The sequence below is a fragment of the Urocampus carinirostris genome, chromosome 6 (assembly GCF_059441175.1).
Source record: "Urocampus carinirostris isolate Australia breed hairy pipefish chromosome 6, RoL_Ucar_1.0, whole genome shotgun sequence".
Taxonomy (NCBI): domain Eukaryota; kingdom Metazoa; phylum Chordata; class Actinopteri; order Syngnathiformes; family Syngnathidae; genus Urocampus; species Urocampus carinirostris.
The window spans coordinates 22,887,630-22,914,640 of record NC_142354.1 but is presented as its reverse complement, the minus strand read 5'-3'; the positions used below and the strand labels follow the sequence as shown (position 1 = coordinate 22,914,640).

At 38.3% G+C, this 27,011-nt stretch overlaps 2 protein-coding genes across 2 annotated transcripts; both read right to left on the bottom strand.

The window, feature by feature from the left end:
• Positions 1-339: 339 nt before the first annotated feature.
• Positions 340-13,086, bottom strand: tmem43 (transmembrane protein 43). The gene is made up of 12 exons (XM_088338332.1): positions 12,947-13,086; positions 11,384-11,524; positions 11,107-11,241; positions 9,411-9,505; positions 9,274-9,323; positions 7,153-7,222; positions 7,012-7,082; positions 6,812-6,939; positions 6,688-6,738; positions 4,891-4,992; positions 4,710-4,827; positions 340-1,863 (listed from the first exon to the last, which is right to left on the bottom strand). Exons 1-12 carry the CDS (start codon positions 12,962-12,964, stop codon positions 1,661-1,663), a joined length of 1,182 nt encoding a protein of 393 aa, XP_088194458.1. The 5' UTR covers positions 12,965-13,086; the 3' UTR covers positions 340-1,660.
• Positions 13,087-19,000: 5,914 nt separating this feature from the next.
• On the bottom strand, positions 19,001-24,514 carry ndufaf3 (NADH:ubiquinone oxidoreductase complex assembly factor). The gene is made up of 5 exons (XM_088337173.1): positions 24,404-24,514; positions 20,575-20,770; positions 20,446-20,512; positions 20,267-20,367; positions 19,001-20,134 (listed from the first exon to the last, which is right to left on the bottom strand). The coding sequence occupies exons 1-5, from the start codon at positions 24,484-24,486 to the stop codon at positions 20,027-20,029; spliced, it is 555 nt and encodes a 184-aa protein (XP_088193299.1). The 5' UTR covers positions 24,487-24,514; the 3' UTR covers positions 19,001-20,026.
• Positions 24,515-27,011: the final 2,497 nt, after the last annotated feature.

The following is a 27,011-nucleotide window of genomic DNA, read 5'->3' as shown; positions in this document are numbered from 1 at the left end:
GTTTTTACTCATTGGTTTGGTGTTTTTGCAATACTTAAATAGCAAAAGTGTTTAATATACAAAATTGTTAATATATATGTACACAACCAGGAAACGATACAGACTATGTGTTCTGGCGCATAAGTAGATGCATTTTAGAACTGGAGGATTATTGGGATAAATACTAAATACATATTTTTTCTTATGCCCACCACAAGAGGAAAACCACGTATATTAAGTGGCGCCTATTTCAAACCTCAATCTTAAAACTTAACCTCCAATTCTAATATTTGGGTAGGGGTGAGGAATGGGGGCATTATTGTTGGACTGGGGAAATCTATTGACTATTTTTAAAGAAAATCTTCAGAAGCTATGCATCCGTGGATGTCCCAGATTTCCAGCATTCTCCAAGAAATAATAACTACAAACAAACCCAAAAACTGGAGTCTTGTCTTTTGCACAATCGGTTTCTAAATAAAACGTAGTCATGTTACTTTCGTGAAATGGCTACAAAATATAGATTCTGCCTGAAAAAAATAAAATGTGACTTTGGCGTTTGCACATTTACAAGATATGCACTGAGAAGGTAAATAATGACTGGTCTAAGTGAAGTTCTAACAATAGAAACGTTCCGAGCTGTTGTGCTTCTGCAGGTCGAGGCTGAAATCAGTTTATCCAAAAGACGAAGCAATTTTTTTTCATTTCGAACAATTTTACTGGCTGAGATTGATTTAATAGTTTTCAAGTAGAACCCAACACAACAAAGATATGAAAAAAATGAAGAGATTGTACATGACCTGAAGTCTCTTTTGACCCCCGAAGTGATGCATAAAAATTAACACCTAGAATAAAACAATTCCTTTTTTAAAAAAAAAAAGCTCCCACTGAACAGCGGACATTAGCAATAGCAGTGCAACGGTATACAGACGCTGCCCTACTTACAAGTTGAATTTGTTCGTTAGTTGCTTCAGCGCTATATTTTTTATGTTCAAGCTATTCAAGGTTGTTTAAGGCGTGTATAAGTAACCTGTGTTGTTTTAGAATAAAAAAAATAAACATTTCATAAAATAATATGCTCTATGATAAAAAGTTGAGTTTAACTTACTTTTGGAAGATGAGCTTCAAGAGCTAGGCAACTTCCTCCTCTGTGGTAGAAAGTGCATTAAAAAAAAGCAATGCAACTGCTTTCTCAACCGCATCAAGCTTTCTTATTCCACTATCATTTCAAGAGAAACGGCTCGCCTCTTCTTTACACTTCACACCTACCATAATGAATGGATGCACGAGATATTAAACAAATAAATGTCAAAGTTCTTAGCGTGCTGGAGATACAGTGTAGAATGTTTACACATGAACTCGGAAGAGGATTTCTTCTACGGGGTGGATGATGAGTGACCTCTCACTCCGCCACACAGCGTTGGAAAGAAGCACTACATTACTGTCCTGTCGGGAAAAGGTGCACAACACAAAATCTAACCTACAGCAATGTCCAGATATTTTTCGACATCCCGAAAAAAATCTTTTTCATTAGTCGAATGGTCGTAAGTAGGGGAGCGTTATCATTTCGCAAATATCGTCTTTATCGCTAAATAGCTGTTTTGATCTTTTTATTGTAATGGAGTGCCATTTTTTAGGTCTCTTCAAGATCCATGTCTTTCTGGCAAGCATCAAACAGACTTCGTCACAGGTTCTTTTTGGCCGGGATGCGAGACCGTGCGATGAAAACTGGAAGAAGAGCCGTAGCTCCCAAAGCCAGTGACAGCAAAGGTCTGTTGAAGAACCATCCGGCGGCGATTGTGAGGAGGGACAGCGATGAGGCCACGCACAAGGCGAAGATCCTCAGCCCCATAGAAACCAGATCTCTCAGGATAGGAACCCAGTCCACTGTTGGGAGAGTCATCAGCAATACATCATTGGGAATGACGGTAAAATCGTTGGGAATGACCGTAAATTCCAGACTACACCAGATTAAAACCCGCATTTTAGGAAGATACTCAAGTTTTTATACAAGCTGCACCGGATTTCAAGTAGCAGGCTCAAACAAACATGAACTTATTCACATCAATTTCTTAAATTTAAAAAAAAAAATAGCGGGGAAATGTCTAGTAAAGAAAAGTAACACGTTGTGCAGCAATTAGGACACTTGTTTGCTGACTTGGCCAGCAGGTGTCAGTATGAAAGACATTTTTATTCATTGGTTATTCAGCATTGCAACATAAGCCTTCTCAAAGCAACGCCTCATTTTAGGTATTTGATTGTACCTTCTCTCGTGTTTTTCGCAGCTTGTCTTGCAAATAATATAATATTGTCCAGTTATCTCCCAATGAGCTTGCGGGCATCCGAAGGCTACCAGTTTTGTTTTGGTCTAGGTTAGCCCCGCTAGCAATATGCTAGCAGGCTTGCCTTCTGTGATTGTTTTTTTTCTCCTGGCTTGTTTCGTGTTTGTTGCTGCTGTGTCTTGCGGTTATCGTGGCTCATCATGTTTTCAGCCAGCCTCCTTTTTTTCCGCCTATCGGTATGGGTTAGTCCTTTGTTTTGGTTCACCCCCTGTTAGCTCTGTGCGTGTGTTATTTTTGCCAGTTCCCCCCATTTTGGCTGCTCGCCATTTGTTGTACCATTGCTGACCCGGCTGTGACACACCGCCTAGGCATTCTTTTCACTAAAACCACCAAAACTTGGCTTTAAACACTCAAAACCTTTTCGACTAGTTAACATATAAACCAATAGGGTGACTGGATTGCTAGGGTGCTGGTGTTCTTCACATGACATCACAGCTCAGGAAGTCAAAGACGAGACAGACTGTCTTCAAAATGCATTATTTCGGAAAATAATTGGAATATATCAATGAGCTATATACCGTATTTTCCGCACTTTAAGGCGCACCTAAAAGTCCTAATTTTTTTCAAAAGCTGACCATGCGCCTTATAACACAGTGCGCCTTATATATGGCTCAATATTAAATTCGCAAGGTCTTGCAACTACGAGAAACAGCCGCCGACTCCATTTTTCGCGCTGTGCATACTGGGAAATATTAAACAACGATTCTCTTTCATACGTGCATTTGTATAAAAAATGGCTCCAGTTAAGAGACACGCGTACAACGCCGAGTTTAAACTCAAGGCGATCAGTCACGCAGCACAACACGGCAATAGAGCGGCAGCGAGAGAGTAAACTTAAATGAATCGATGGTACGGAAGTGGAGAAAGGATGAAGATAAGCTCCGCCAAGTAAGGAAAACTCAACAAAGTTTCCGTGGCAATAAAGCAAGATGGCCAGAGTTAGAGGAGACACTTGAACAGTGGGTTGTTCAACAAAGAGCGGCAAGCAGAAGTGTCAGTACGATAACTATACGTATGAAGGCAACAGCGCTGGCACAGGACAAAAACACCGGACGTGTTGGATGGCCCATTCACTGAGATATGGTCAATTCGAACACAGCAGAAGAAGGATTCGTCGATGAGGAGCTTATAGAGTGATCTCTGTTTTTCTTTTGTGTGTTTACGTTTTACATTTTACAGTTATTATGTTATTGCTTTATTGTTATTGTTTTGCACTTGTTGTTTTTGCACATTACGAGTGTCACTTTATTGCGATTGCAATACGTTTCATTTAAAATAACAGAATCAGACGTTTTTTTCTTTGCGTGTTGACTAAATGGAGGAAAAGTAAACTATATGCCTTGATGTTGTTCAAAGATGTTAAAGATGTGTCACGAAAATGCTTTACCTCAGAGAAAATAATAAAACGGCTGTTTATTTATTTTGGGAGTGAATGGAGTTGTGGAAATCTTGTTTGTTTATAAAGTTTGACCTTTTTGAATGTTTTGTTGACATTCCCTTTAGCGTGGCAACATCTAGAGGTTGCATAACGTAACTGCATTCTCTACTGTAGTCAAGTCGTCACATTTATTTACCGTAAATAGCCCTTAATCCCAAAAATGTCTCGAAGGACTGCACAGGATTACAATTACAAAATTGCACAATTACCTGATCTTAAACCAGCATGCACTTATAGCGCCTTATAATGGGGTGCGTCTTATGTATGGCAAAAGTTTTAAAATATATCATTCATTGAAGGTGCGCCTTATAACACGGTGCGCCATATAGTGCGGAAAATACGGTATATGTATAGAGAGAGATATACAAAAATCATGAACTATTTTCTCAAATTTGATACGTTTTAGAATTTGGGAATCCCTTTAAGATCACCGGCATGGCATAGCATTTGTAAAGGCTGCTGTGATTGTACGGGCTCCTAAATTTAAGTCAGTACAATCCATTCAAGTTGTTTTTGAGAATGTTTTTGATGCATTCTTGCGTATGTTAATTCCAATTTAGTTCATATAGACTGCTGCGCGAGTTGATTAAGATTGACAGCTGTGGACATAGTCTGTAAATAAGTGTTTTTATCGCGACACAATAAGTTACTTCTCTGTACATAGTTACTCCCGCCGTTCAACCCCACTTCAATAAATGTCTCCACTTTGACATTCAGAGCACTGGGCAAAAATCACAACCCGTCATCATCCTTCGCAGGATTTCGCAATGCTTTGTTTTGATCAAACAGTCAGATTCCTTGGTTCGCACTAGTTCTAAGCCAGCTCCTATGCGCTGGTCTAGGGTACCCCGCCCTGGATATGTATTGTAAGCCGCAGTGTTTAAAATGTAGAAAAAAGGAGCGGCTTTTAGTCCAGAATTTACGGTAATAAAGCCCATTATAAAAATTTGTACCCAGTGTGTAGATGATTCGCATAGCCAGCTGAATGGACAGAAACATGAGGGCCCATCCCGCCGCTCTCAGTCCCCACGTCCTCATGCTGTTATGACGCTGCTCCCTTGAAAACACCTCCTGTTCGATTACATCAAAGTTTTAGGATGTCCAATCTTTTACCGAAAAAAAATCTGAACAAACCTCTGCTGTAAGATCCTCCAGGTACAAGATCTCCAGAACGTCCCCTGACTTGGTTTTGAAGGGTGACAGGCGCTCTCCATTTTGCTTGGCCACAACACTGACCTGAATTTTTTTTTTTTCATTTCACACACAAATTAAAAGAATGCTACTAGGGAGAGCGTATCTAATACAGAAACATTTAAATGCAAGGCCCTATGTTATAATCTTGGAAGATGGTAATATAGATATGGAAAAATAAATTTGTTTTTAATCACATGATTTTTGTGCCTTACCAAGGAATAGTTTAGTTTTATTTTTATGTAAAAAAATGGCAATATGAATAGATTTAACTCGATTTTGAATAGTATATTGTTATATTTGCATACTATTTTTTATTTATGCATTTACCTTTTTAAAATGTTGAATACTTTATATTTTAGTTGAACGCTGAGATTTTATTAAATGATCAAAAATATTATTCAGTATTGTCAATCTTACTGTTATTATTGTAAATTTCAAGATTTTTTGTTATATATTAAATAGGTATTTCTATTCAATTTCTATTTTACATTTTTTAATGTGCTGCACTGTTTTCAAGGACCCCCAACTGGAGATCGCAGTTGCGAATTAGCATTTGCTAATATCTCTGTTAGAGAGGTTCTGTATTACATTTTTTCAAATTGATACTCAACTCGAGTAATTATTGCTACTGATGCCACACACCAAACAACTAGTTAATACAATGATATTATCTTAGAATAAACGGATAAAATAAAACACTTTTTTAATTTAATTGGATTGTCTTCTTTCTAGTTCCTGACTTTGAATGACCACTATAAGGCAGCCGATAATGGTAGTGATCATTGACTTTAAAATATTGATTGGCACAGAAACCAAAACCTGGTATTGGTACTCACCTATCCTTGTTCTATATGCTGAAAAATGTTATTGTACTACTTTTCATTGCACTTTAGTCATAGTGCACTATTTTCTTTCATTGCACTATTATTACAGACGCTCCCCTACTTACGACAATTCGACTTACGAAAAACGATAGATACGAATATTTAATTTGGGATGTCAAAAAATATCTGGACATTCTGTGAGTTAGATTTTGTATTGTGTGCACCCTTTTCCAGGTACAGGACATAACTGTAGTGCTTCTTTCCGCCATGTGGTGGTGTGAGAGGTCACCCAGCATCCACCCCGAAGAAGAAATCCAGCTTCATTTTCCTAGTTCATGGGTAAACATTCTATACTGTATCGCCAGGGCGCTAAGAACTTTGATATTTTTATTGTTTAATATCTCGTGCATCCATTCAATATGGTTGGTGTATGGTGTAAAGAAGAGGCGAGTCGTTTCTTTTGAAACTAAAGTGGAATACGCAAGCCTGATGTGGTTGAGAAAACGGTCGGAACGCTTTTTTTCGGCCACTTTTTACCACGGAGGAGGACCTCTTCAAGCGCATCTTGCAAAAGTAAGTTAAACTAAACTTTATTTATCTTTATCAAGCATATTATTTTATGAAATTTTTATGTTTTAGTACAAACAATACAGGTTACGTATACAAGCCTTAAACATAAAAACCACAAACATACAAAATATAGCACTGAAGCAACCTATGAACAAATTCAACTTACGAACGATCGTCCGGAACTTATCTTGTTCGTAAGTAGGGCAGCGTCTGTATAACTCAAGCCAGTCTCCAAGCACTACATTGTAAATACATTTGCCTATTTATACTGACAGTACTTTATCTTACTTTGCTTTCAAAAGTCTTCAATACGCATTTACCTTTGAGTGCCATCAAAACTCACCGTCTCACCAGCGAGTCCCGCGAATGAGAATCTCACTCTGACGTCTCCAACCTTTCCAAATAGACAAATGATGAAATTTGAAAATTGTTAACAAAGTCTCGTATGTCGACGCCAAGGCGCTCACCTCGGGCCTTTTGGGCTTCGGCGTGTGATAGAAATAATCGTCACTGATGCTGAGAAAAGTCTCAGAGTCGGACGGCGTGAAATCCTTCAGGCTCAGAGTTTGGAACTTATTGATCTGTTCCACCAGTCCTGAGAGGAGGAACAAATGTTTCGGAGTCACCCGATCATGCAAAGGTGCAATATTTGGTTCTGGGCTGTTACCATTGGATAGGACGAAAGGGCCAACATGGACTTGAGGCGCAATGACTGTCACGCTTTCCACCGCCATGGCACTACAATGCAAAGATTTCTCTTAGGATGTTTTTCCTGTTGTTTTTTTAAATGAAGAATAAAAGAAGAAACCTTGGGTTTTGGTGACCAATCTCTTTGTCAAAATGGCGACTGTTGATAAGCTCTGATTTCCACTCTGTGTCTAAGGAAAGGAAATAGAGTGCCGAGTACAGTGATTTCTTTTTTATTATATTAGAGTGTAGAGTAGAGTGTAATGACCACCAATCACCAAGGTATCACCACAAACTTAAACATCAACCAAAGAGAGCTAGAACCTGTCACCAAATTTTAGCTGTCATATCAGAAGAGGGGTCAGAACTAAAAATCATGGCCAGGATAATTCCAACCACAGCCGTGCTTGCCAGACTCAAACCAATCTAGAGGGACAAAAACATAGCAGTAAAATCAAACATCAGACTCATCCAAGCGTTGGTTACCTCAATCTTTATTTACGCTTGCGAGAAATGGACTCTTACAGCAAAACTGGAAAAGAAAATCCAGGCCATGGAGATGTGATGCTACAGGCATCAGCTACTTAGCCCATGTGACAAACGAAATGGTGCTCAACATCATCAAAGGGCACATTGGACCCTACAAGGAACTGTTGTCAACTGTGCCCGGACGGAGACAGTGTTATGGTCACGTCACAAGATCATAAGGACTGACCAAGATAATTCTCCAGGGCACAGTCCAGGGGCACAGAAGGAGAGAAAGACAGAAAAAGAACTGAGCTGACAACATGAAGGAATGGACTGGTGCCAACTTTGCCGCTACCCCAGAACAGGCCAGGGACCGTCAACAGTGGAGAAGGCTGTCCAGAGTTCTGTCCTCGTTGGTGCCCTGACGACCTATGCTGTTAAGGGATCCGTGATCTTTGAGTGTAGAGTGATGCCCTTGCTATGCACTAATATATACCTCCAATATCTAAACAATGCTTTCCATAAGTACAAGGGGCACTTTGCTTGAGAAATAACATTTGATTGTAAGAACACTGAACTCATGCATGAACTTTTCAAAAACTTTTCAGTGCCCAATGTTTCCTGTGACATGTTCACACAATTTCGGATACTCGGGGCCACTCACACATTCTCAATCACTGAATAGAGGAAACAAAGCAACACAAAGAAGTGGGGGCTCCTCAATGTGTGTGCAAAGAGTTGATCAACACCATTCCTGCCATCTAGTGGTGATTTATATAGCGAAATCACTCCCAGAGGCTTGCTACTTATTAAATAGCAGCGCTAAAGCCTTAGAATAGTTTTTTTTAAAAATAAAACGACAACAAAAAGTATTTTTATGTTTTGGCACTCATGGACACTGCTTCTGAAAATGTTTTATAAGTTATGGCACTGAATGAGTTAATAAAGAAAGCCTCAAGTAAATCGCCTTGAGAGCAAGTTGATGTGCAGGATTGAACGATGCGCTTCGGGGGGTCGTTGACGTCACAGGGTAGACTTAAGACGGAACAGCTTGCACTGCTTTGCACTTTTCCGGGACCTCAACTGTCCACTTTCACGCCAAATGCACAACTGAAAAACGTCTCAAAGACAAGTCCTCGTCCTCACGCGTCTCTCTCTCTCTCTGCGTCTCTCTCTCTCTCTCTGCATCTCTCTCTCTCTCTCTATATATAACTCTCACTTGTGTCTCTCTCTCTCTGTGTCTCTCTCTTGCTTTCTCTGAAAGCGTGCTTATGCGCAACCACATAGAAAAGCATAACTACAAATTTGCTGCTGCTTCAAACACGCCATAGAACGCCTCTGCCTGTTTCTTTCATTAGCTATTTCACTTTTCACAATACACCTGCCACTTTTTCCAACACTTCAGCTAATCCATCACATTCCAAATTCTCATCCTGTTGAAATGTTTGATCATTGACTTTGGTTTGAATACATGTAGTTGTGTGGTTTTCAAACAGTTAATCAATCTATGTGTGTATGTGTGTTTGAACGAATTAGTAAATAGAAGTGTAGCTCCTTAAAAATTATGAGACTGATGGTCATTTTCATAGGGAACATTTGGCGTTCTCTTTTGGAATTCGGAGGTAACTGCAATCGGCACTCATATACTACGATTACTTCTTTCGAAACACGAGATAAAAGCGCAGTAATAGACAGCTGATCAATTAGCAGTTAATTATCCAAATATAGGGGAAATTGATGTAGCTTTATTTTACTGTGCATGCATACAACTTACTGTACGAGTACGTTGTCTCCGTTTTTGTTCTGCCGTCCTCTTGGTAGTCTCTGTAATGAACAAGAAAAACCCAAACGACTACTTTATATCGAAGAAAAAAAACTATTGAGGCCTCACTAAGCTGAAAAAAAACTTACTTGCTCTCCTGGTACTCCACCCACTGATACATCTCCACTTCCCTCTTTAATTTGACAGCCTGCACTTCTACATTGTAGTTTGGGTCATGCAAAGACTGTAAATACATAAAAATAGAAAATAAATCTGCCAAAAAAAACTTCAGTACATAACCAAATCACACACACACACAACCAAATCTAATTCACTTAATAAGATGTCATCGCACACAGTAATTGAAATCTGCAAATGCTTGCTTTTAATACTTAAAAAAAAATAAGTACTCATTACAGTGCTGGAATGTGTTATATTGAAACTTTGACTAAATCTAGAATTTCACAGCACTTATTATATCTATACAAGCAAACTTTTTGGCAATTATCTTATTCCCTTCACAAATTACGCATAAAACAGGTCAAGCTTTCAAAATATCATCATGACTAATATAGAGCACTATGATCATGTTCTTTTAAAGATATCTTTTTTCATTTATCTAAAGAAAATAATTATTAGAGGTATCTTGACACAACTTCCGGTGCAATACAGACACTGCAGCCTAGAGGACGACTTGATTTTGACATAATCAAATCTAATATCAGCAAAAATGATGCATGGTGTTTATGATCGGATTTATTTTTTTCTGAAATCCAAACTTTGCACAATATAGCTTGAATTTCGAACATTCTCGTTCATCAAGAATGATCTCTAAAATACCAACCATAATATTGAATTTGAGAAATACAGATGTTGCTGGAGTGGAATCTCAATGTTCTGCTCAAAAGGATAGTGGGTAAGGATGCTGCCCTGCTTATGAACCACAATCGTTAAAAAGTTGAATTTGTCCGTAAGTTGCTTCAGTGATATATTTTGTATGTTTCATGTTTGTATAAGTAATCTGTATTGTTTTGTACTAAAAAATAAGCATGTCATAAAATAATATGCTCTAAAATAATCAAGTTAAGTGTAAGTTACTTTTCAAGAGGTCCTCCTACGTGGTAAAAAGTGGCCGAAAAACAGCGTTCCAACCATTTTCTCAAGAGCATCAAGCTTTCTTAATCCACTTTCATTTCAAAAGAAACGGCTCGCCTCTTCTTTACATTTTACACCAACCATATTGAATGGATGCACGAGATATTAAACAATAAAAATGGCAAAGATATTAGAACGCTGGAGATACAGTATAGAATGTTTACACACAAACTAGGAAGAGGAAGTGGATTTCTTCTTAGAGGTGGATGCTGGGTGACTTCTCTCAGCGCCACCACATGCCGGTAGTGGCCGAAAGAAGCACTACAGTACTGTCCTGTACTCGGAAAAAGGTGCACACAATACAAAATCTAACTTACAGCAATGTCCGGATATTTTTGGACATCCCGAAAGAAATGTTTGTATCTACCGTTTTTTGTAAGTCGAATGATTGTAAGTAGGGAAGGGCTGTATTACTCTGCGTCACCGAGTATTGAGAAATATCCAATATCAATTTCAGATCTGACATCTTTAAAATTGTACAAATGATTGTAAGGTACTATAACAAATGCATTTCATACTTAATCACTGCTTACATTTAGGAAAGACAGTATATAATTATATGTAAGTATATTTGAAACTCAGCTTTCCGAATCCATTTTCTGCCTGCATACACCACAAATGGTGAATCACCGTCCTCCCCTTTGAGATACTTTGACTAAGAAGATGTAGTAATATTAATGGTGATTGTACCTTAGAAGTCTGCAAAGGTGCAGACAGATGAACCAATCTGCTGTCATACTGGCGGTCGAGGCTAGCATAAGCATCCAACGACACCACTTGAGCGAGGCCTTCATCCAGAGAGGATGCCGTCTGCACAGCTCGTCCCTGAAGGGAGCAACAAACTCTATTGCTTGCAACAAAAAACATGCGGTGATTTAGAGTAAAGGCTCAGGTACATCATTAGCGTCATCATCTGGGACTTAAAGCTTTTAAGCAAAAACAAACAGCGTGTTTTTGTGATTCTCACCTCATTGGTAAAAAGAATGTAAATAGAGAGGAAAAAAAGTCCAATGCCAACAAGCGTTCCACCTGCAGTGTCACTTAATCGTTGCAGGAATCCCGGGTTGGTTTTATCACTTACACGTTTGTGTGAGTCTTTGCCTGAAATCTGAAACAAAGTATAGCAACGCCATTCAAAAAGGACCCACAAAAAACACTGCAGATGAAATTAAATTAATGTCTACATTGTGGCTTTGTTATGTCTTCAGCAAATAATCACTTTGAGAAACTTAAACTCTTTACTGTTTTCTTTACCAGCTCAGTAGCCTAGATGGTAGTGTGCCCGCTTTGAGACTGGGAGGTCGCTGGTTCGCGCCTCGACCGAGACATACCTAATTGGTATAATGGCGGCGCCCTCTGGCTGCGGCTGCACCGACTCGCTACAACGGGTCAGGTGTATCGACATTTCGTTCTATGTACATTGTTACAAAGAATGACAATACAAAGGAAATTATTATTATTATTATTATTATTATTTGTATTCCAATGTCCCAAAGGGAGAAGGCTGAAGCTTTTAACTGCCCACCCTGATTCCATTTTTTTCTCTGCAAGAAAGACCTATTCAAAATCAAAACAAAAAAAAACAGAACCTTATCTCACAAACAAAAAATAGAAAACAAAGAAATTACATTTCAAATGTATAATAGAATTGCTTGTGACTCCTTTAACATATAATACCAAAAGAAACTTTTGAAATATTAATCTTTTTTCGTATATTCATCGAATGGGATTTCTTAAATTGATTTAAATTAGGGAATTTTTTGAGGTCATTAGGTAAATCGTTCTATAGACGAATGCATTTTCGGGAGTCACAATGGCTTCTCAATGTTGTGCAAGAATATGGGACCTGGTTAAGTTGTGGATTACCCTGAGATAATGAGTGTCTGCTCTGTAGAGAAACAACTGTTGAACATGTGTTGAGAGTTGATGCTTACTTGTTTTGTATACTAATAATAGGGGTTAAAGTTTCACAAACAGGTTGGACTTTATGGTCAGTCTGTTTGTATGTTTTTTTTTACACCAAGCATTTTGCCCAATCCTAATTTTTATTTTTTACTGCAATCGAATAAGCGATTCTATATTGTTTTTTTAATGCATTTGCCCAAATTTCTATACAATAACATAATTAAACAAAACAAAATGAATGGACTGTACATTATACGGTAGTTTATTTTTTTTGTTTTTTTTGTCGAATTACGCATGTGTACAAGACGGCCTTTACTTTTCAATCTATTAAAAAGGGAAATAAATCAGTACATTATTAGATTTAACTGTTCTTTCTTAATGACAAACGTTAATGTTTTTAAAATCATGCACGTGAAGCCCCATTCTGATGATACTTAGTCAGAAGCAATCGAAATTCCACAGAAAGTTTATCAAAACTGATTTCGTCAGTCTGATACGTCATTAGGTGGGTAGCTAGCATGTTGGCAGAAAAATTCAAATGACACGGGCAAACTAATAAAGGCATTGACGGTTTGCAGAGTATAACAGTAAGTAAAATTAATGAGTTTGTGTTTGAACAACTTACTTTTGTCGCCGACGACATTTTTGTTCTCGTGGGAAAAGTGAAAATAATCGACCACAAAATCAAAAACGGAGTGAAAGAACTTCAACTGTCAATGACGTCATTCGATTGTTGCTTCTCCCCGTTTGTTATGAACAGGGGTTGAAACCGGCAACTAAACTCGTTACCGCCATCTAGCGGATCAGCTTAATTTAATTAAAAGTGGACTCATTTTTAAGTCTCACTTTAAAAAAAAACCACAATTTCTTTTAAACACATTCTTAATAAATGACTCGTTTGAAAAACTTTGTGCCCAAGAACCCCACATATTAGTTCCTCTTAATTTTGGTTTGGTTCATTTGACTTACCCAGTCTTGTTAAATCCGCAATTACTGTATCCTGTTTCCTTACCAAGATCATTTATTTTTCAACATTTTTCGAAGGAAGGAACACATTTTTTATGAAAAAAATCCCGAGGCACACAGTCCATCGAAAAATGTCTCATCTCATCTCATTAGCTGCACCGCTTATCCTCAGTAGGGTCGCGAGGGTACTGGAGCCCATCCCAGCCATCTCCGGGCAGTGGGCAGGGGACACCCTGAACTGGTTGCCAGCCAATCGCAGGGCACACGGGGACAGACAACTCACTCGCCCATTCACACCTAGGGACAATTTGGACCGGCCGATTCACCTGATATGCATGTTTTTGGAATGTGGGAGGAAACCGGAGTGCCCGGAGGAAACCCACGCAAGCACGGGGAGAACATACAAACTCCACACAGGAAGTCTGGAGCTGGATTTGAACCCATCTTTTGTGGTCGCAGTGGCTTAAGAGGTAATACAGATTATTGATTTTGGTGAATAATTATGCTGTAACTTTGAATTCTACAATGTATTTTATCAGTTGTACAAGTTTTATTATGTAATCCCAGTCTTGTTTTTCTAAAAAAAAAAAAAAAAACAATACTTAAAATGATCTGACAGTGTAAAAAAACAAAATATTTTTGTTACTAAGTGTTAATTTCTCTCTGTTTTTTTGTTTTTCTTCAACTCATCCCTGTTAGACTAAATACAATTGATTCCTCCAAGGATGACAAGGCTATCGTCAGTAGAATAGTGCTCTATTCCAGTGTTTTTCAACCAGTGTGCCGGGGCACACTAGTGTGCTGTGTGACCTTGTCTCGTGTGCCGCTGGAATTTGCCCAAATTTTATCTTTCCAAAAAATCAGGCCATAATTCAGTATTTTTGCCATCTTGAGGCGAGGAACCGTAATATTCATCCATATCAGTAGGTGTCAGTAGATTTGTATATACTTTTTATATACTAATTATCTGCTATGAGGTAGCACAGTACATTTAATCACTTAATTTGTTTGACAAAGCGGTTCAAGATTACACTGTAAAAATTTAAAAACATAAAGCACATCATACTTTTTTATTTTAAGTCATATTTTCTTCTTTTTATAGATTAATTATCAGCTTATGAGTTAGTACATTGAAATATCTGACATGACTTCATTTTCAAACATTTTCCACGGACGTGTGCCTCTGAACATTTTTTATAAATAAAAGTGTACCTTAGTTCAAAAGGGGTTGGAAAACACTGCTCTTTTCAATTGTGGAACCCCTTTAATGATCGTCTCATCTCATTAGCTACACCGCTTATCCTCAGTAGGGTCACGGGGGTGTTGGAGCCCATCCCAGCAATCATCGGGCAGTGGGCAGGGGACACCCTGAACTGGTTGCCAGCCAATCGCAGGGCACACGGGGACAGACAACTCACTCGCTCATTCACACCTAGGGACAATTTGGACCAGCCAATTCACCTGAAATGCATGTTTTCGGAATGTGGGAGGAAACCGGAGTGCCCGGAGGAAACCCACGCAAGCACGGGGAGAACATACAAACTCCGCACAGGAAGTCTGGAGCTGGAGCCCCTTTAATGATCGTTTCACTTTGTAATGAATTACGATCAATTAATGGGTTGTCCCTTTTGACCACCTCAGTCTTCTCGTTCGTAAATGGCCTGAAGATCATCTATGTCCAGAATATTATGTAATAAAACCTTTGAAGGAACCGTTCCTTTTTCAGACTTTATCCGAAGATCTACCTTTTCGTGCACACGGAAAAAGAGAAAAAGACAACTTACAACAATGTGCTTGAAAATGGACACAACCTAAATGTATACTACTTGTAAGCACACTGCATAGTGAGGAAAGGGTTTAAAGCCTATAAATCCCAAATGATGATAATTTATGATTCTCAACAAGGTTAATTATTCTTATAAACTACTCACTGGTTTGCTTTTGAATACTATAAATCCTTTGGCTGTCATTGGAATTAATACATTTGACCAAATACTTGAACGTTATCATACTCACCCACAGTACCATTTTATACGTTCGGCTCAACTTTGATCCCCATAAATACGTCTACCAACTTTTCTAAAAATCTACTGTTCTTTTCAGAATTTGAACAATAAAAAAAAAAAAACTTGACTCGAGACTAGTATTTTAGTCCATGGCTGCTTCTGTCAAGAACCGGAACAGGAGGAAGACCCAGATGCGTGACATTTCTCACACAAGCTTTATTTTACGGGAAATGGGGCAGTCATGCACGTTAACCCAAAATGCCAGTGATTCGGCAATCGTTGGGCGGAAGGCGTAAGGCAGCAGTCCGGCGTGAAATGACAGGAAGCCAGAGGCCGACGAGATCAATACCAATTGCACGAGCGGATATCGGACAGATGGGGTCGATACTGGACAGGACGGGACAGACAGGATTGATATCAGGCACTGGAGACTGGAGTCCGATAACAAGCAGGACGAGATAGACGGAAACGATACCAGACACTGGAGATCGAAATTAAACAGGACAAACTAGACGGGAACGCTACCAGACACTGGAGATCGATATCAAACAGAACAAAATAGCCAGGAACGATATTGGAGATAGATATTAAACAGGACAAAACGGGAAGGATACCGGACAGGAAACACAAGCAGGAAACCGGACAGAGTCAAAACCCACGTCTTGCGGGTGTAGAGGTAAGTGAGAGCCCTGAGCTTAAATAGGAGGGAAGGATATCAGTCAATGAGCCGCAGCTGGCGCCCAACGGGCGGAACCCATTGGGCGCCATGGGCAACCGTGACAGCTTCCTCTTGAGGTCAGCATGAGTCTGTGTATATATGTAAACCGCGCCAAGGATTGCGTTAGATTTCTGTTTTGGTAAAAGTTTGCCTCTTCTGGTTTCAAACAAGCTTGTATGTTTTCTTAATAATCTGGAGATGGATTATGTAAGAATAGAGTGCGCATTTGTCAAGGTTAAAACTTGAAAAAACGAACACACTCTGAGTCGGAGATTTCGGTTTTTGATAGCTCTTCCATCGGAGGCGCGTGCTTCCATGATCGGCTCAGGAAGGAATCAAGCGCCGCCTATGGCTAGAGGCTCATTTATTGGAAAGCAAAATCATAGAACTACACATCTGATTGGCTTAAGCGAGGTCACATGAATACAAGAAAATAATCTGATCTGTTAAGACAGAAAACACATGTTTAAATAAAGTGAATAATGATGGTGCCCAGATGGCGTGTGAGCATAATAAATGAGCAGCAAGGAAAAGAAAAGAAAGGAATATAGAGAGGAAAACTCTTGAGCAGGCTTCCTGGCACTTCCCAGCACCAAAGTGAAGGCCATCTTGATTAATAGTTAACAGACTCCATGAGGATACAATTGTTGAAAGAATACAAACAGCACCTGGATATAATATTAAGCTTCATTGAGGCACTTTTGGAGATAAAATCATTCAAAGGCCGATTCAAACTATAATTTCCCTTAAAGCGTTAACACATACCCCTCTTTAATCGCAAAAGGTCGGCATGTATGCGTTTTGAACATTAACAATGTAAGTTTAATAGTCCCTGTCTCACATAACTCCATGCAAAACCCCTCTTAAAATAGATCTCAAATGAGGGTGACAGTTAAGTGACATTTCTTGTTTTACACAAAGACTGGCGATGACATGAGAGGAATGGAGAGGATCATTAGATTCTGCTGCAGCTTATGTGTGACAAAGACATTGAATAGTCACGTTCTTCACACACACTGTGGCTCTCTGCAGGGTGACTAAGGAGCCTAGCATGGGCAGTCAGAACAAATGACTGAGGTTGTACCTATTCACTGGGCTTTTCCCCCTCCTTCAAAAATAATAAAGTTAATAGTATAACATTGTGATGGGATATTAATAAACACATTTATTATCTATTTAGTACAATGTTTGAATTAGAATTGCAATTAGAATTTTCTTAATTTTACGAGGTTCCTACAGTCAAATGTTTTCCTTGCTTCAAAGAGTTTTATCACCTTTTGAACCACTCAACCATTCGCCTGACAAGAGAAGCTGCTGCATTGTCATGTTTATTTTTTTCCGGTCTGTTGATGTTTGTTGTACGATGGTGTCCTCTTGCTATGTTAAACTCTCCTCCCCCATCAACCCTGTGACTCAATTGTTCAGAATAAAATAGCGAAGCTGTTGCAGTTCTGGTCAGATGTGAATCAGGCTTAGACTGTGAAACATCTCCTCATGAGCAAACATGAACGTCACTTATATTTCTTTGTGTGTTTTATTCAGAGGTGTAAGGTAACAAACATAACACATTGGTATTTCTCAATTATGTAATATCTAGGAAAAAACATTCTTAGGGGCAGTGTTTTTTTAAACCGATGTGCCGTGAGTCCTTGTATAGTGTGCTGCAGGAAATTTCCCGATTTTACCTTTGCAAAAAACATGCCATTGTTCAGTATCTTGGTTTTCTTCCGTTGAGCAGCCGAGTAACTGTAGTATTCGCCAATACATTCGCGGCAGATCATTTTTGCATATTTTGAGTAATTAGTATTTGAGTATTATTTTTGTTATTTTCTTAGAAAAAACACAAATACTGTAAAACTTGAAAGATTATGAGAAATTATGCTTCTTCCTACTCTTTTTCGGACATGTTACGTAACATTGTTTTTTTTACTTGTTTTGTCCTTATCTTTGAAATAAAGTTTCTTTCATTGTCACAATGTCATTTAAACACCTAATGGTTTGCCCATGTATATATTCTATTTCTGACCCTTCAGGCTTGCTGTAGCCAGCTCAGGGCATGTCTTACACTTATCAGGAAACAGTATAAAAGATGATGGCAAACATACAATGCTAATCGCAGCTTGCTCAAAGCTTAATTTCAACATTGAACACTTGGAAGCGCTAAGCGGTTCGGGATTTTATACCCTCCGGCTGGGTATTATTGTTTTTAATATTTTGGGACATTTTTACAAAATAAGTTTGCTCGCACCTTGTTTTAAAACCATTTTTTAGGACAAAATGACAGTCAAAAGGAGCCTCAACACTCCTAAGTAACTGTGGTAGGGAGACACATTTTAAGTGGTATATTATTATTATTATTTCAAAGATTTTTTTTTTTTTTTTAATTATTTATATCTGTACATTCAAGGAAACTGTGCGGGTCAGATGTATCGACATTTCGTTCTGTATACACGTGTACTAGAATGACAATAAAGTAGATCTGAATCTGAATCTAGAGATTTTATCAAATCACCTAACGTTGCTTTGGCAAGGTTGGTAAAGATGTAAATTGTCTGCATTAATATAGCGCTCCTCAAGTCACAGAAGATACTTCGACATATCGCGGAGGAGCTGGAAATCAAACCTGCGAAATCTTGATCCCAAGATGAGAGCTTTACCTCCTGAGCTACTGCCCCCCCCCCCCCCCCCCCCCCCCCCCCAAGATTTCTTAAGCGAACCAGATCGGCAAAATGGCTGGAATCTGATTTATCAACCAATTATATAAAGCCAGACAAGAAATTTGCCCTCACATTTACAACACATACACACAAAAATAACAAATATAAAGGGGTACCTAAGTACAAGTTTGGGGTACTGAGTCTGGCTGTTTTGGTAGTTCGTGGCCTGAGTATTTGTTCTGGAAAATGAGGAAATGCATGAATACGATTTGAAAATCGGCCCTGAGTGCTACAATAAAGACCATCACTCCCACACAAACATTAGAGAAACATTTCACATTTGAACACTTAACATAGTTTATTATATACAAGCAAAAATGAAACATAATGCCATGAGTGGTGTTTTTATCAACTCTTTTAAAGTGAGTTTTCTAAGCAGCAACATTAAAGTTGAAATAAATAAAAATGGTCTCGCTGAGTAGGGAGTTTGTCTATGTAAATCTTGTCGAGCATTCAAGTATGTAGGACAAAAAATACCTAAATGCAATATAACTAAAAGTGATAATCAAAATAAAGATATACAGACACTGCCATACTTACGAAAAGGATAGTTTCCAGACGATCGTTCGTAAGTTGAATTTGTTTGTAATTTGCTTCAGCGCTACATTTTGTATGTTTAAGGCTTGTATAAGTAACCTGTATTGTTTAGTACTAAAAATTAAATATTTCGTAAAAGAATATGCTCTATAAAGATAAAAGTTGATTTTAACTTACTTTTGAAAGATGCGCTTCAAAAGTCAGACGACTTCCTCCTCAGTGTTAGAAAGTGGCTGAAAAAAAAGCGATCCAACCATTTTCTCAACCGCATCGAGCTTTCTTATTCCAGTTTAATTTCAAAAGAAACAGCTTGTCATTTCTTTACGCTTTACACTAACCATATTGAATGGATGAACGAGATATAAAACAGTACAAATGTCATAGTTCTTGGCGCGCTGAAGATACAGTATAGAATGTTTACACACGAACTAGGAAGAGAAAGCGTATTTTTCATCTTCGGGGTGGATCCTGGGTGACCTCTCACAGCGCCACACTCCGGTAGCGGCGGGAAGAAGCACTACAGTACTGTCCTGTACTCGGAAAAAGGTGCACACAATACAAAATCGAACTTACACCAATGTCCGGATATTTTTCGACATCCCGAAAAAAAATGTTCGTATCTACCGTTTCACGTAAGTCGAATGGTCGTAAGTAGGGGAGCGTCTGTACCGGATTTTCTTTTTTTTTTTTTTAAGTTTAGGTCCTACATACTCACGCAGTTTTCCGGACAGACTTTTTAACTTTTCATGACACGAGTCCAGCTACTCCTGCTTCAACTCCAAAGCTGTGCTCATGGACGGAGGGATAAGACCAGCAGCGGCTGTCCTGTTTTCGCTTATTAGGAAGTTGAACGTTGCGCATGCGTTTGGCTGAAAAAACAAAAAAAGCAAAAGAAATCGAAGCTATACAATCTTATAAGAAGTGCTGTATTTCAAATTTACATCCTAAAATGGTTCTAAAGCATAATGACTGATCAAATCGGTGGATTTGGCGAACTTTACCGTGTCTTGAACTTCTAAAGCGATGCCTTTGCTCCGAAGAAGAGCTCGAACTGTTGGGTTGATGCGTTCGAGTCTTGCGCCCGTTCCCAAAACGAGAATCTCTATAAATGTAAAATATCACACAACATGATCCACAGTTTAAGAGGAGAAACTGTATAGTGATGGATTTGAATTGTTACCTATTTGTGGTACAATCATATGGAAAAGTGACACGCTTTCTTCTGTGATATCTTGATGATTTCCAACCTGTAAAATAAGATATCAGTAACAAAATACACAAGAGCGGCATAATGATATATTATTTGCACCTTCCACTGTAGAATAGAAGGAGGGAGCACTGCGCATGGCCCAAACACTCGATTGCCATCAATGTTGAACCCTTGTGAGCTGTAGCTGAGTATCAAGATGCCGCTTCCTGGCTCCTTCTTCATCACCGAAACGGTTGTACGCTGATACATCTCGTCATCACTGGCGCTCAAACGGTGACCCCGCGACAAAAAGGGACTGCAGGAAAAGTTGCGACATTGTATTAGTTGACACAGTGTTTTCCATACATAGGAAGATTTGGGCAGGCCGCCAGGGTGGAATTGGTCCTGCCAGAGACTCATAAACTCGTGTCATTAATCAAATAGAATAATGTTTTTAAATATATCAATATAAAAATTCAAAGATAATCAAAATAACTTTCGGATTTCTCATGATATGAATGATCACAAACTCCATGGTGTATATTTGTGCTACGTATCTCTGTCAGTCAGAAGGAAATTTGATTTCTAACCAGCGTGAGAAATCATTGGCATGATCAGTGTCTTTAAAGACTGGTTGGTTGGCTCCCTTAACCACCAGGGCCGTAAGGACACCATTTCCTGTGGTGTGTCTTGGGCAAGGATAGCCGGGTGGCGCTCATCCCTTTCCAGGCCAACATATGTTTCCAGCTTATAAATTATATATTAGAAGTAAAATTATCTTGATTGTCATTGATAATATTGTAGTGAACATTGTTTGCAGCAAGATTACACATGGCACTCGAAGATAATCACATAATAAGAAAATAATTTCAGGATAAATAGGCCAAAATATTTACAAGGTAAAGCTTGAAGATTGGCGTAGGTGGTAAGTGTATTGAAAGTACAAGGGCAAACAAAGTGCATCGTGATAATAGTCCAATAAAATAATGCAGTTAATAATAAAATTAGATATATGTGGATATATGTATGTTAATCACTCAGTTCTCTTACTCAAGGCAGGTACTTTAGTGGTTGACTGAGCCTATTTCAAGCATACCATAATAAATACAACCTGGTAATAGGATAGTAACAACAAAGTAATAACAAGTTTTTTTTTTTAGGAAAACTGTATCAAACTGGTAGCCCTTCGAGCTAATCTGTAAATCAAAAGTAGCGCTTAGCTTCAAAAAGGTTGGAGACCCCTGTTCTAGTATAGTTGTAAAATCGAAGGCTATCTGCCAGTTTTCAAATAAACAGCAGTTTATCTTGTAAAGTGAAATTTGGACATAAAATATAATTACTTCTGTTTCGAGTCGACAAAGCCAAAGAAAAAAATCAAAAAGGTAAGGGCTTTTAAAAACTGAATACAGCACACAGAATTTGTCAACGGACAGATTTACAGCTAGATGGGCCCCACCAGGGTGTTCTTGCCCAAGACACACCACAGGAAATAGTGCCCCTATGACCCTGGTGGTTCGGCATGTAACCAACCAACCGAACGAACAACCAACAATTATATTTATAGTAAGAAATTTGTCTTACTATAGTAATAGTAGTTTAAGTCAGGGGTGTCAAACTCATTTTACCTCAGAGGCCACACGATTGAACAAACATTCTCTCGGGGGCCGGACAAGTAGATTAGAGAGAAAGAAAAAGAGAGAGAAAGAAATAGGAGAAAGAGAGGGACAAAAAAAGAGAGAGGGTGGGACAAAGAAAGACAGGAAGGGAGAAAGAGAATGTGAGAAACAAAAGAGATAAAAAAGAGAAATAGTGAGAGAGGGGTAAAGAAAGAGAGAAAGAAAGTAATCAAAGAGAAAGAGAGAAAAAGTGAAGAGAGTGAAAGAGAGAAAAGGGGAGGAAGAGAGTGAAAGAAAGTGAGAGAGTGAAAGAGAGCAAGAGAGTGAAAGAGAGCAAGAGAGTGAAAGAGAGAGAGTGAGTGTGAGATACTAGTACAGCGTTTGTGTGAGGCACCTGGCTTTGGCAACATCAAGTGTACATATTTCAACCTGCAGCCCGTTTTTCTCTTGCACTTCCTTCAGCGTTGTCTCGTGGGCCGGATTCAATCCCTTAGCGGGCCTGGTCCGGCCCGCGGGCCGACTGTTTGACACTCCTGGTTTAAGTGTTGGCATTTAACACCATATACCTGAATAATATTTGACTTTAAACGAACACTGTGTATCATGTAACTACTACATGTCACTGTACGGCAGGGTTGGGAACCTATGGCTCGCGGGCCATATATGGCTATTTTCATGAGTACATCTGGCTTGGGTACAAAATTGAGACCATGCAAATTGTCCTCATGCTGTTTCATTAATAAAGAAAGCAAACTTGTAGTAGTACAAGAGAAGCTGAAACAACACTGAATATGGTCCAGTATATCTACAGCACATTTGTAACTACAGTTTACAGTCAAGGTGTCACACTAATAGACCCAGTTTTGGCTGTACATTGCTGAAAAATCCTTTATATAGAAGCTCATTGAATAATATAATTTCACTGTTGAGACACTTTATGATCAAAACCCACTCAACAAATTGTAAACACCACAAAACGCCAGCAGGGCACCAATAGCAATTTGATTGGGTGAGCGGTAGGGATGGTCGGGGCTATGCACAGAGCACAAGCACTTCCTTCTGTCTCCCTCCCAGTGCTGTGTGTGCCGAAGTTAAATACTTCTGTATCCTCATTTTGCAGAATTGTGTGACATTTTTACAAAAGTACTTTGCTCTCACCATGGAACCATTATTTAGGACAAAAATTACAAGTTAAAATGTGCCTTAACACTCTTAAGTAACTGCGGGAGGGAGACACATTTTAAGCTGTATATTTTTATGAGACACAGGCTCAGGCATTCTTAGCCTATTTCATAGATTTTATCAAAACATCAAAAGTCACAAAGTGAAATAAAATGTGCGAAATAATTAACTATTGTCTGGAGAGCGGCTTTGGCGGTTTTGTTGGAATTTGTCTCAAATATGGTGTGGCTCTCTTCCCTCAAAAGCAAAACAAAATTAGCTTTTAAGGCTTTTTGAGTCCAAAATGTTCACAACCCATGCTGTATGGTATAGTGCAATGTTGATTGTCCTACTGTGCCAAAAGAAATGATCCATTGTGCGTGCCTGTGCGGTCTAGCAATAGCTATCTTTCATTTTAATTTTACGGAAGATGCAACAGCACCGACTGGTGATGGTGCGCGGAATTTTTTTTCAATCAAAGAAATATGCTTTGGCTACAAAAAGATTGAAAAACAAATGTGAATTTCCCTTCGGGGATGAACAAAGTATCTATCTATCTATCTATCTATCTATGGTAAAATGCACAAGGAATACAGAACTACGGAAACTCAAAGTTACCAAAAACGCAACATTTTCGCTACTAAATTTTTTCTGAAGTTTTAGGTACCTGTAGAAGCAAGATGGCAGACAATTAATTCAGCTCCCTTTAGGTGAGGCTCATGGTATGTCAAATAAACGCTTATTTGTCTTAGTTTGAGTATTTTTAAAAATGCCTGTTTGTATGATAGTTCACGTATTTTTGCTTAAAATTCGAATCAATAGTTTTTAATGAAATTAGTTTTCTACCACTAGGAGGCACTAAATAATACACACTGTCGCTTTAACACAACGATATTGTCAAACAAAAAATAGTTATGAAATATAGCCAAACATTTATCGATAATATACATAAAATGAAAACTTGAATAAATGTAAAGGTAATGTCTCTTATAACACCTCATAGTCGCTTGAAGTAAAATGTGTTTATACGGATAATTATTGAGTTTCATAACAAGGAGAAAAGTTCCCACAGAGGACAGACAAAAATATCCAGTATAATTTAATTCCTCGTTTGAAGTTATTTAAAAAATCTTCTTACATCCATTTGAAAACCAAACAAAACGTATCCCTACCTGAGGAAAGTTGTTCTACAGGGAAAGATTACCCTTGGTGATGCTCTCTGAAGGAGGATTTTGGCACAAACTAAACCGGCCATGTTGACAGCATCGGGGGGACGGAAATCAGTGTGACACCACACTTCTTTTCCGGTATTGTGTGAGGCAAAACAAATCGATCGAATCGTTAAGTTTTTGCGATCATCTTCATTTATATCAGAATTGAGCAGACTGCGGCCTACGTAAAGTATAATGATAACATATGAAATAGTAAATAAAGTATCACTAATAAAAATATGTCTTTGTCGACTACAGACATACTACTGCACAAATACTCCGAAATTACTGCAAAATGTAATATCAAAATTGGTGATTTAAAAAGAGACTGGATGTATTATTTTGCCTTCATTCTAAAATGAAAAAAATACTACAGAAATACTACAAAAAACTGCTTCGGTAATACAAGAAGATGCAGAAATACAAAAACAGTACTACAAAAATACTATAGAAATACTTCAAAAACACATCAACAATCATACTCCAAAAATGCTACAGAAATACTATATAAGTGCCACTGTAGAAATAATGTACTACAAAATTAGTACAGAAATACTACAAAAAACGTTTATAACTTTGTAGCTAGCCATCTTGCTTCATTTTTAGCTACTTAGCAAGCTATCTAATGTTAGATTATTAAAATTGGTCACTGATTATGTTGTCACCATAAAATGAGTTTTCCAGCTATATCAAGTTTATTATTTAATTATCACAGTATTACTTCAATAATAACATGACTCGTTTATTTTTTTATAAATTAACTTATGTTCATCCTCATATTTGAATGAAGCTTTTACTTTCTGTATCCTTTCATATCAGTACTTTCCTAGCAATGGTCTTCCGCCCTTATCTTATCGTACAACCGTCAAAATACGGCTACGACGAGTTTAAACAAAGGGCTCTCAAATAAGATGAGAGTTCCTTTCTTTGCCTGTTGAAATTTCATGTTCCATATTGCAAATCCACACCCTTCTCTTCTATAAAAACTGTGGTCAACAATTTTTGGTGCCCTTTTAACTGTGAGGACTGTCTCCTGATCAGACAGGCCCAGAGTACTGTTTTGTTTTTATTTTGAAATTTTGTTATAAATTCCCTCATAACCTTGCTTCTCTCCAGCTTAACTTTTCAAAGTCTAAATACTCTGTCTGGTCTTGGAGAAGAACATGCGGTGAGACATTGGAATGTCCTTTCGCCTTCACTACCTAGCTTTTTACATTTTTTGCATTCTATCTAGTGTTAGGAATTAATTTAACAAAATGTACCGTTTACCAAATTGTTCGAATTAGTTATCTGACTCCATTAACCAAACACAACCTACATTCACCTAAGAATGCGCGCTCGTTTCTTGAAGGAACAGATGGACAAGAGACCGGCATTTCTACACGGGAGCAGATTTAATTTCTTAAACAATTTAACTAAGTGAACTCCATCGAATTAGCCGAATTAGTGTCGCTCGAGTCTCTGTCAAGCCTCCTCTCTCAATCTCCTGCTTCATTCTCTCGGCCCACCTTTTTTCTGCAAGCCGGTGTGCTGGCTCCTCCCACGGGCGTGCCAGGAAAGCCCCCACATGGGGTCCACCATCTCGGAGAAGAGCGTCCCGATGTCTGAAAAACTCATAACAGCAGAGCGTTTATCAAAACAAATTCTCCAAACAATGCCTGCCGTCCTGCGTCAGAGTCCTGTTATCAACAGAACTAAACAAAACATTCCCCATTCGGATCGGCTTGACCTGTCATTGAACTTCAGCCTACTCTGTGAAAATCTTCATTGCACTCGATAAATGTAACTTGTATTTAATCGTATACAATCTTTTATAGTACAATGTATAAAATCCTTCACTAGCTAGAGTTTTATCTATTTTTGGCTAGTTATCAAGCTAAAGTATGGCCTAATTTCTAGCCGGATATTTAGCTTTTTCAAAGCTTTCTATCTGACTATTTAGTTGGCTTTCTACTCTTTCAATGATCTATCTAGCTTCCTTTTAGTTTTTTTTAGCTAACTATGAAACTACATTTTAGCTGTTTAGCAAGTAATCTAGCTAAATTGCTAATCCAGAAATTCAAATCAAACTGGGTCCCTTTTGCATTAAATGGTAACAAAAAGTAGCTCTCGGCTTGAAAAACGTTGGAGACCCCTGATGTATAAACAGGGTTGGGTAGGGTTACTTTAACTTGATTACTTTCAATTACTTTTGGATTACTCCAATACCAAATATGCTAATAAAAGACAAAAGAAATAAATGCGAATAAAATTATGACTCACAACACGTGGTAAGCTTTCTCTCCTGGCTTTGATCTCTTTGATCTCCGGCAAAACAAACATTAAATGCGACAAAAACAAAATGAAAATAAATCCAAACAGCTTGCCAACATCTTTTTTGCCGTTCCATGTATTCTGTTACTCTCCAAGCCTGCACAAAATTTAGTCATTTTAGTCATATTTAGTTTATTTTGTCTTTTTTTAGCATACATGTATTTGGTATTGGAGTAATCCAAAAGTAATTGAAAGTAATCACGTTAAAGCAGCCCTACCCAACCCTGTGTATAAAGTGTTTGTTGTATTATCATTC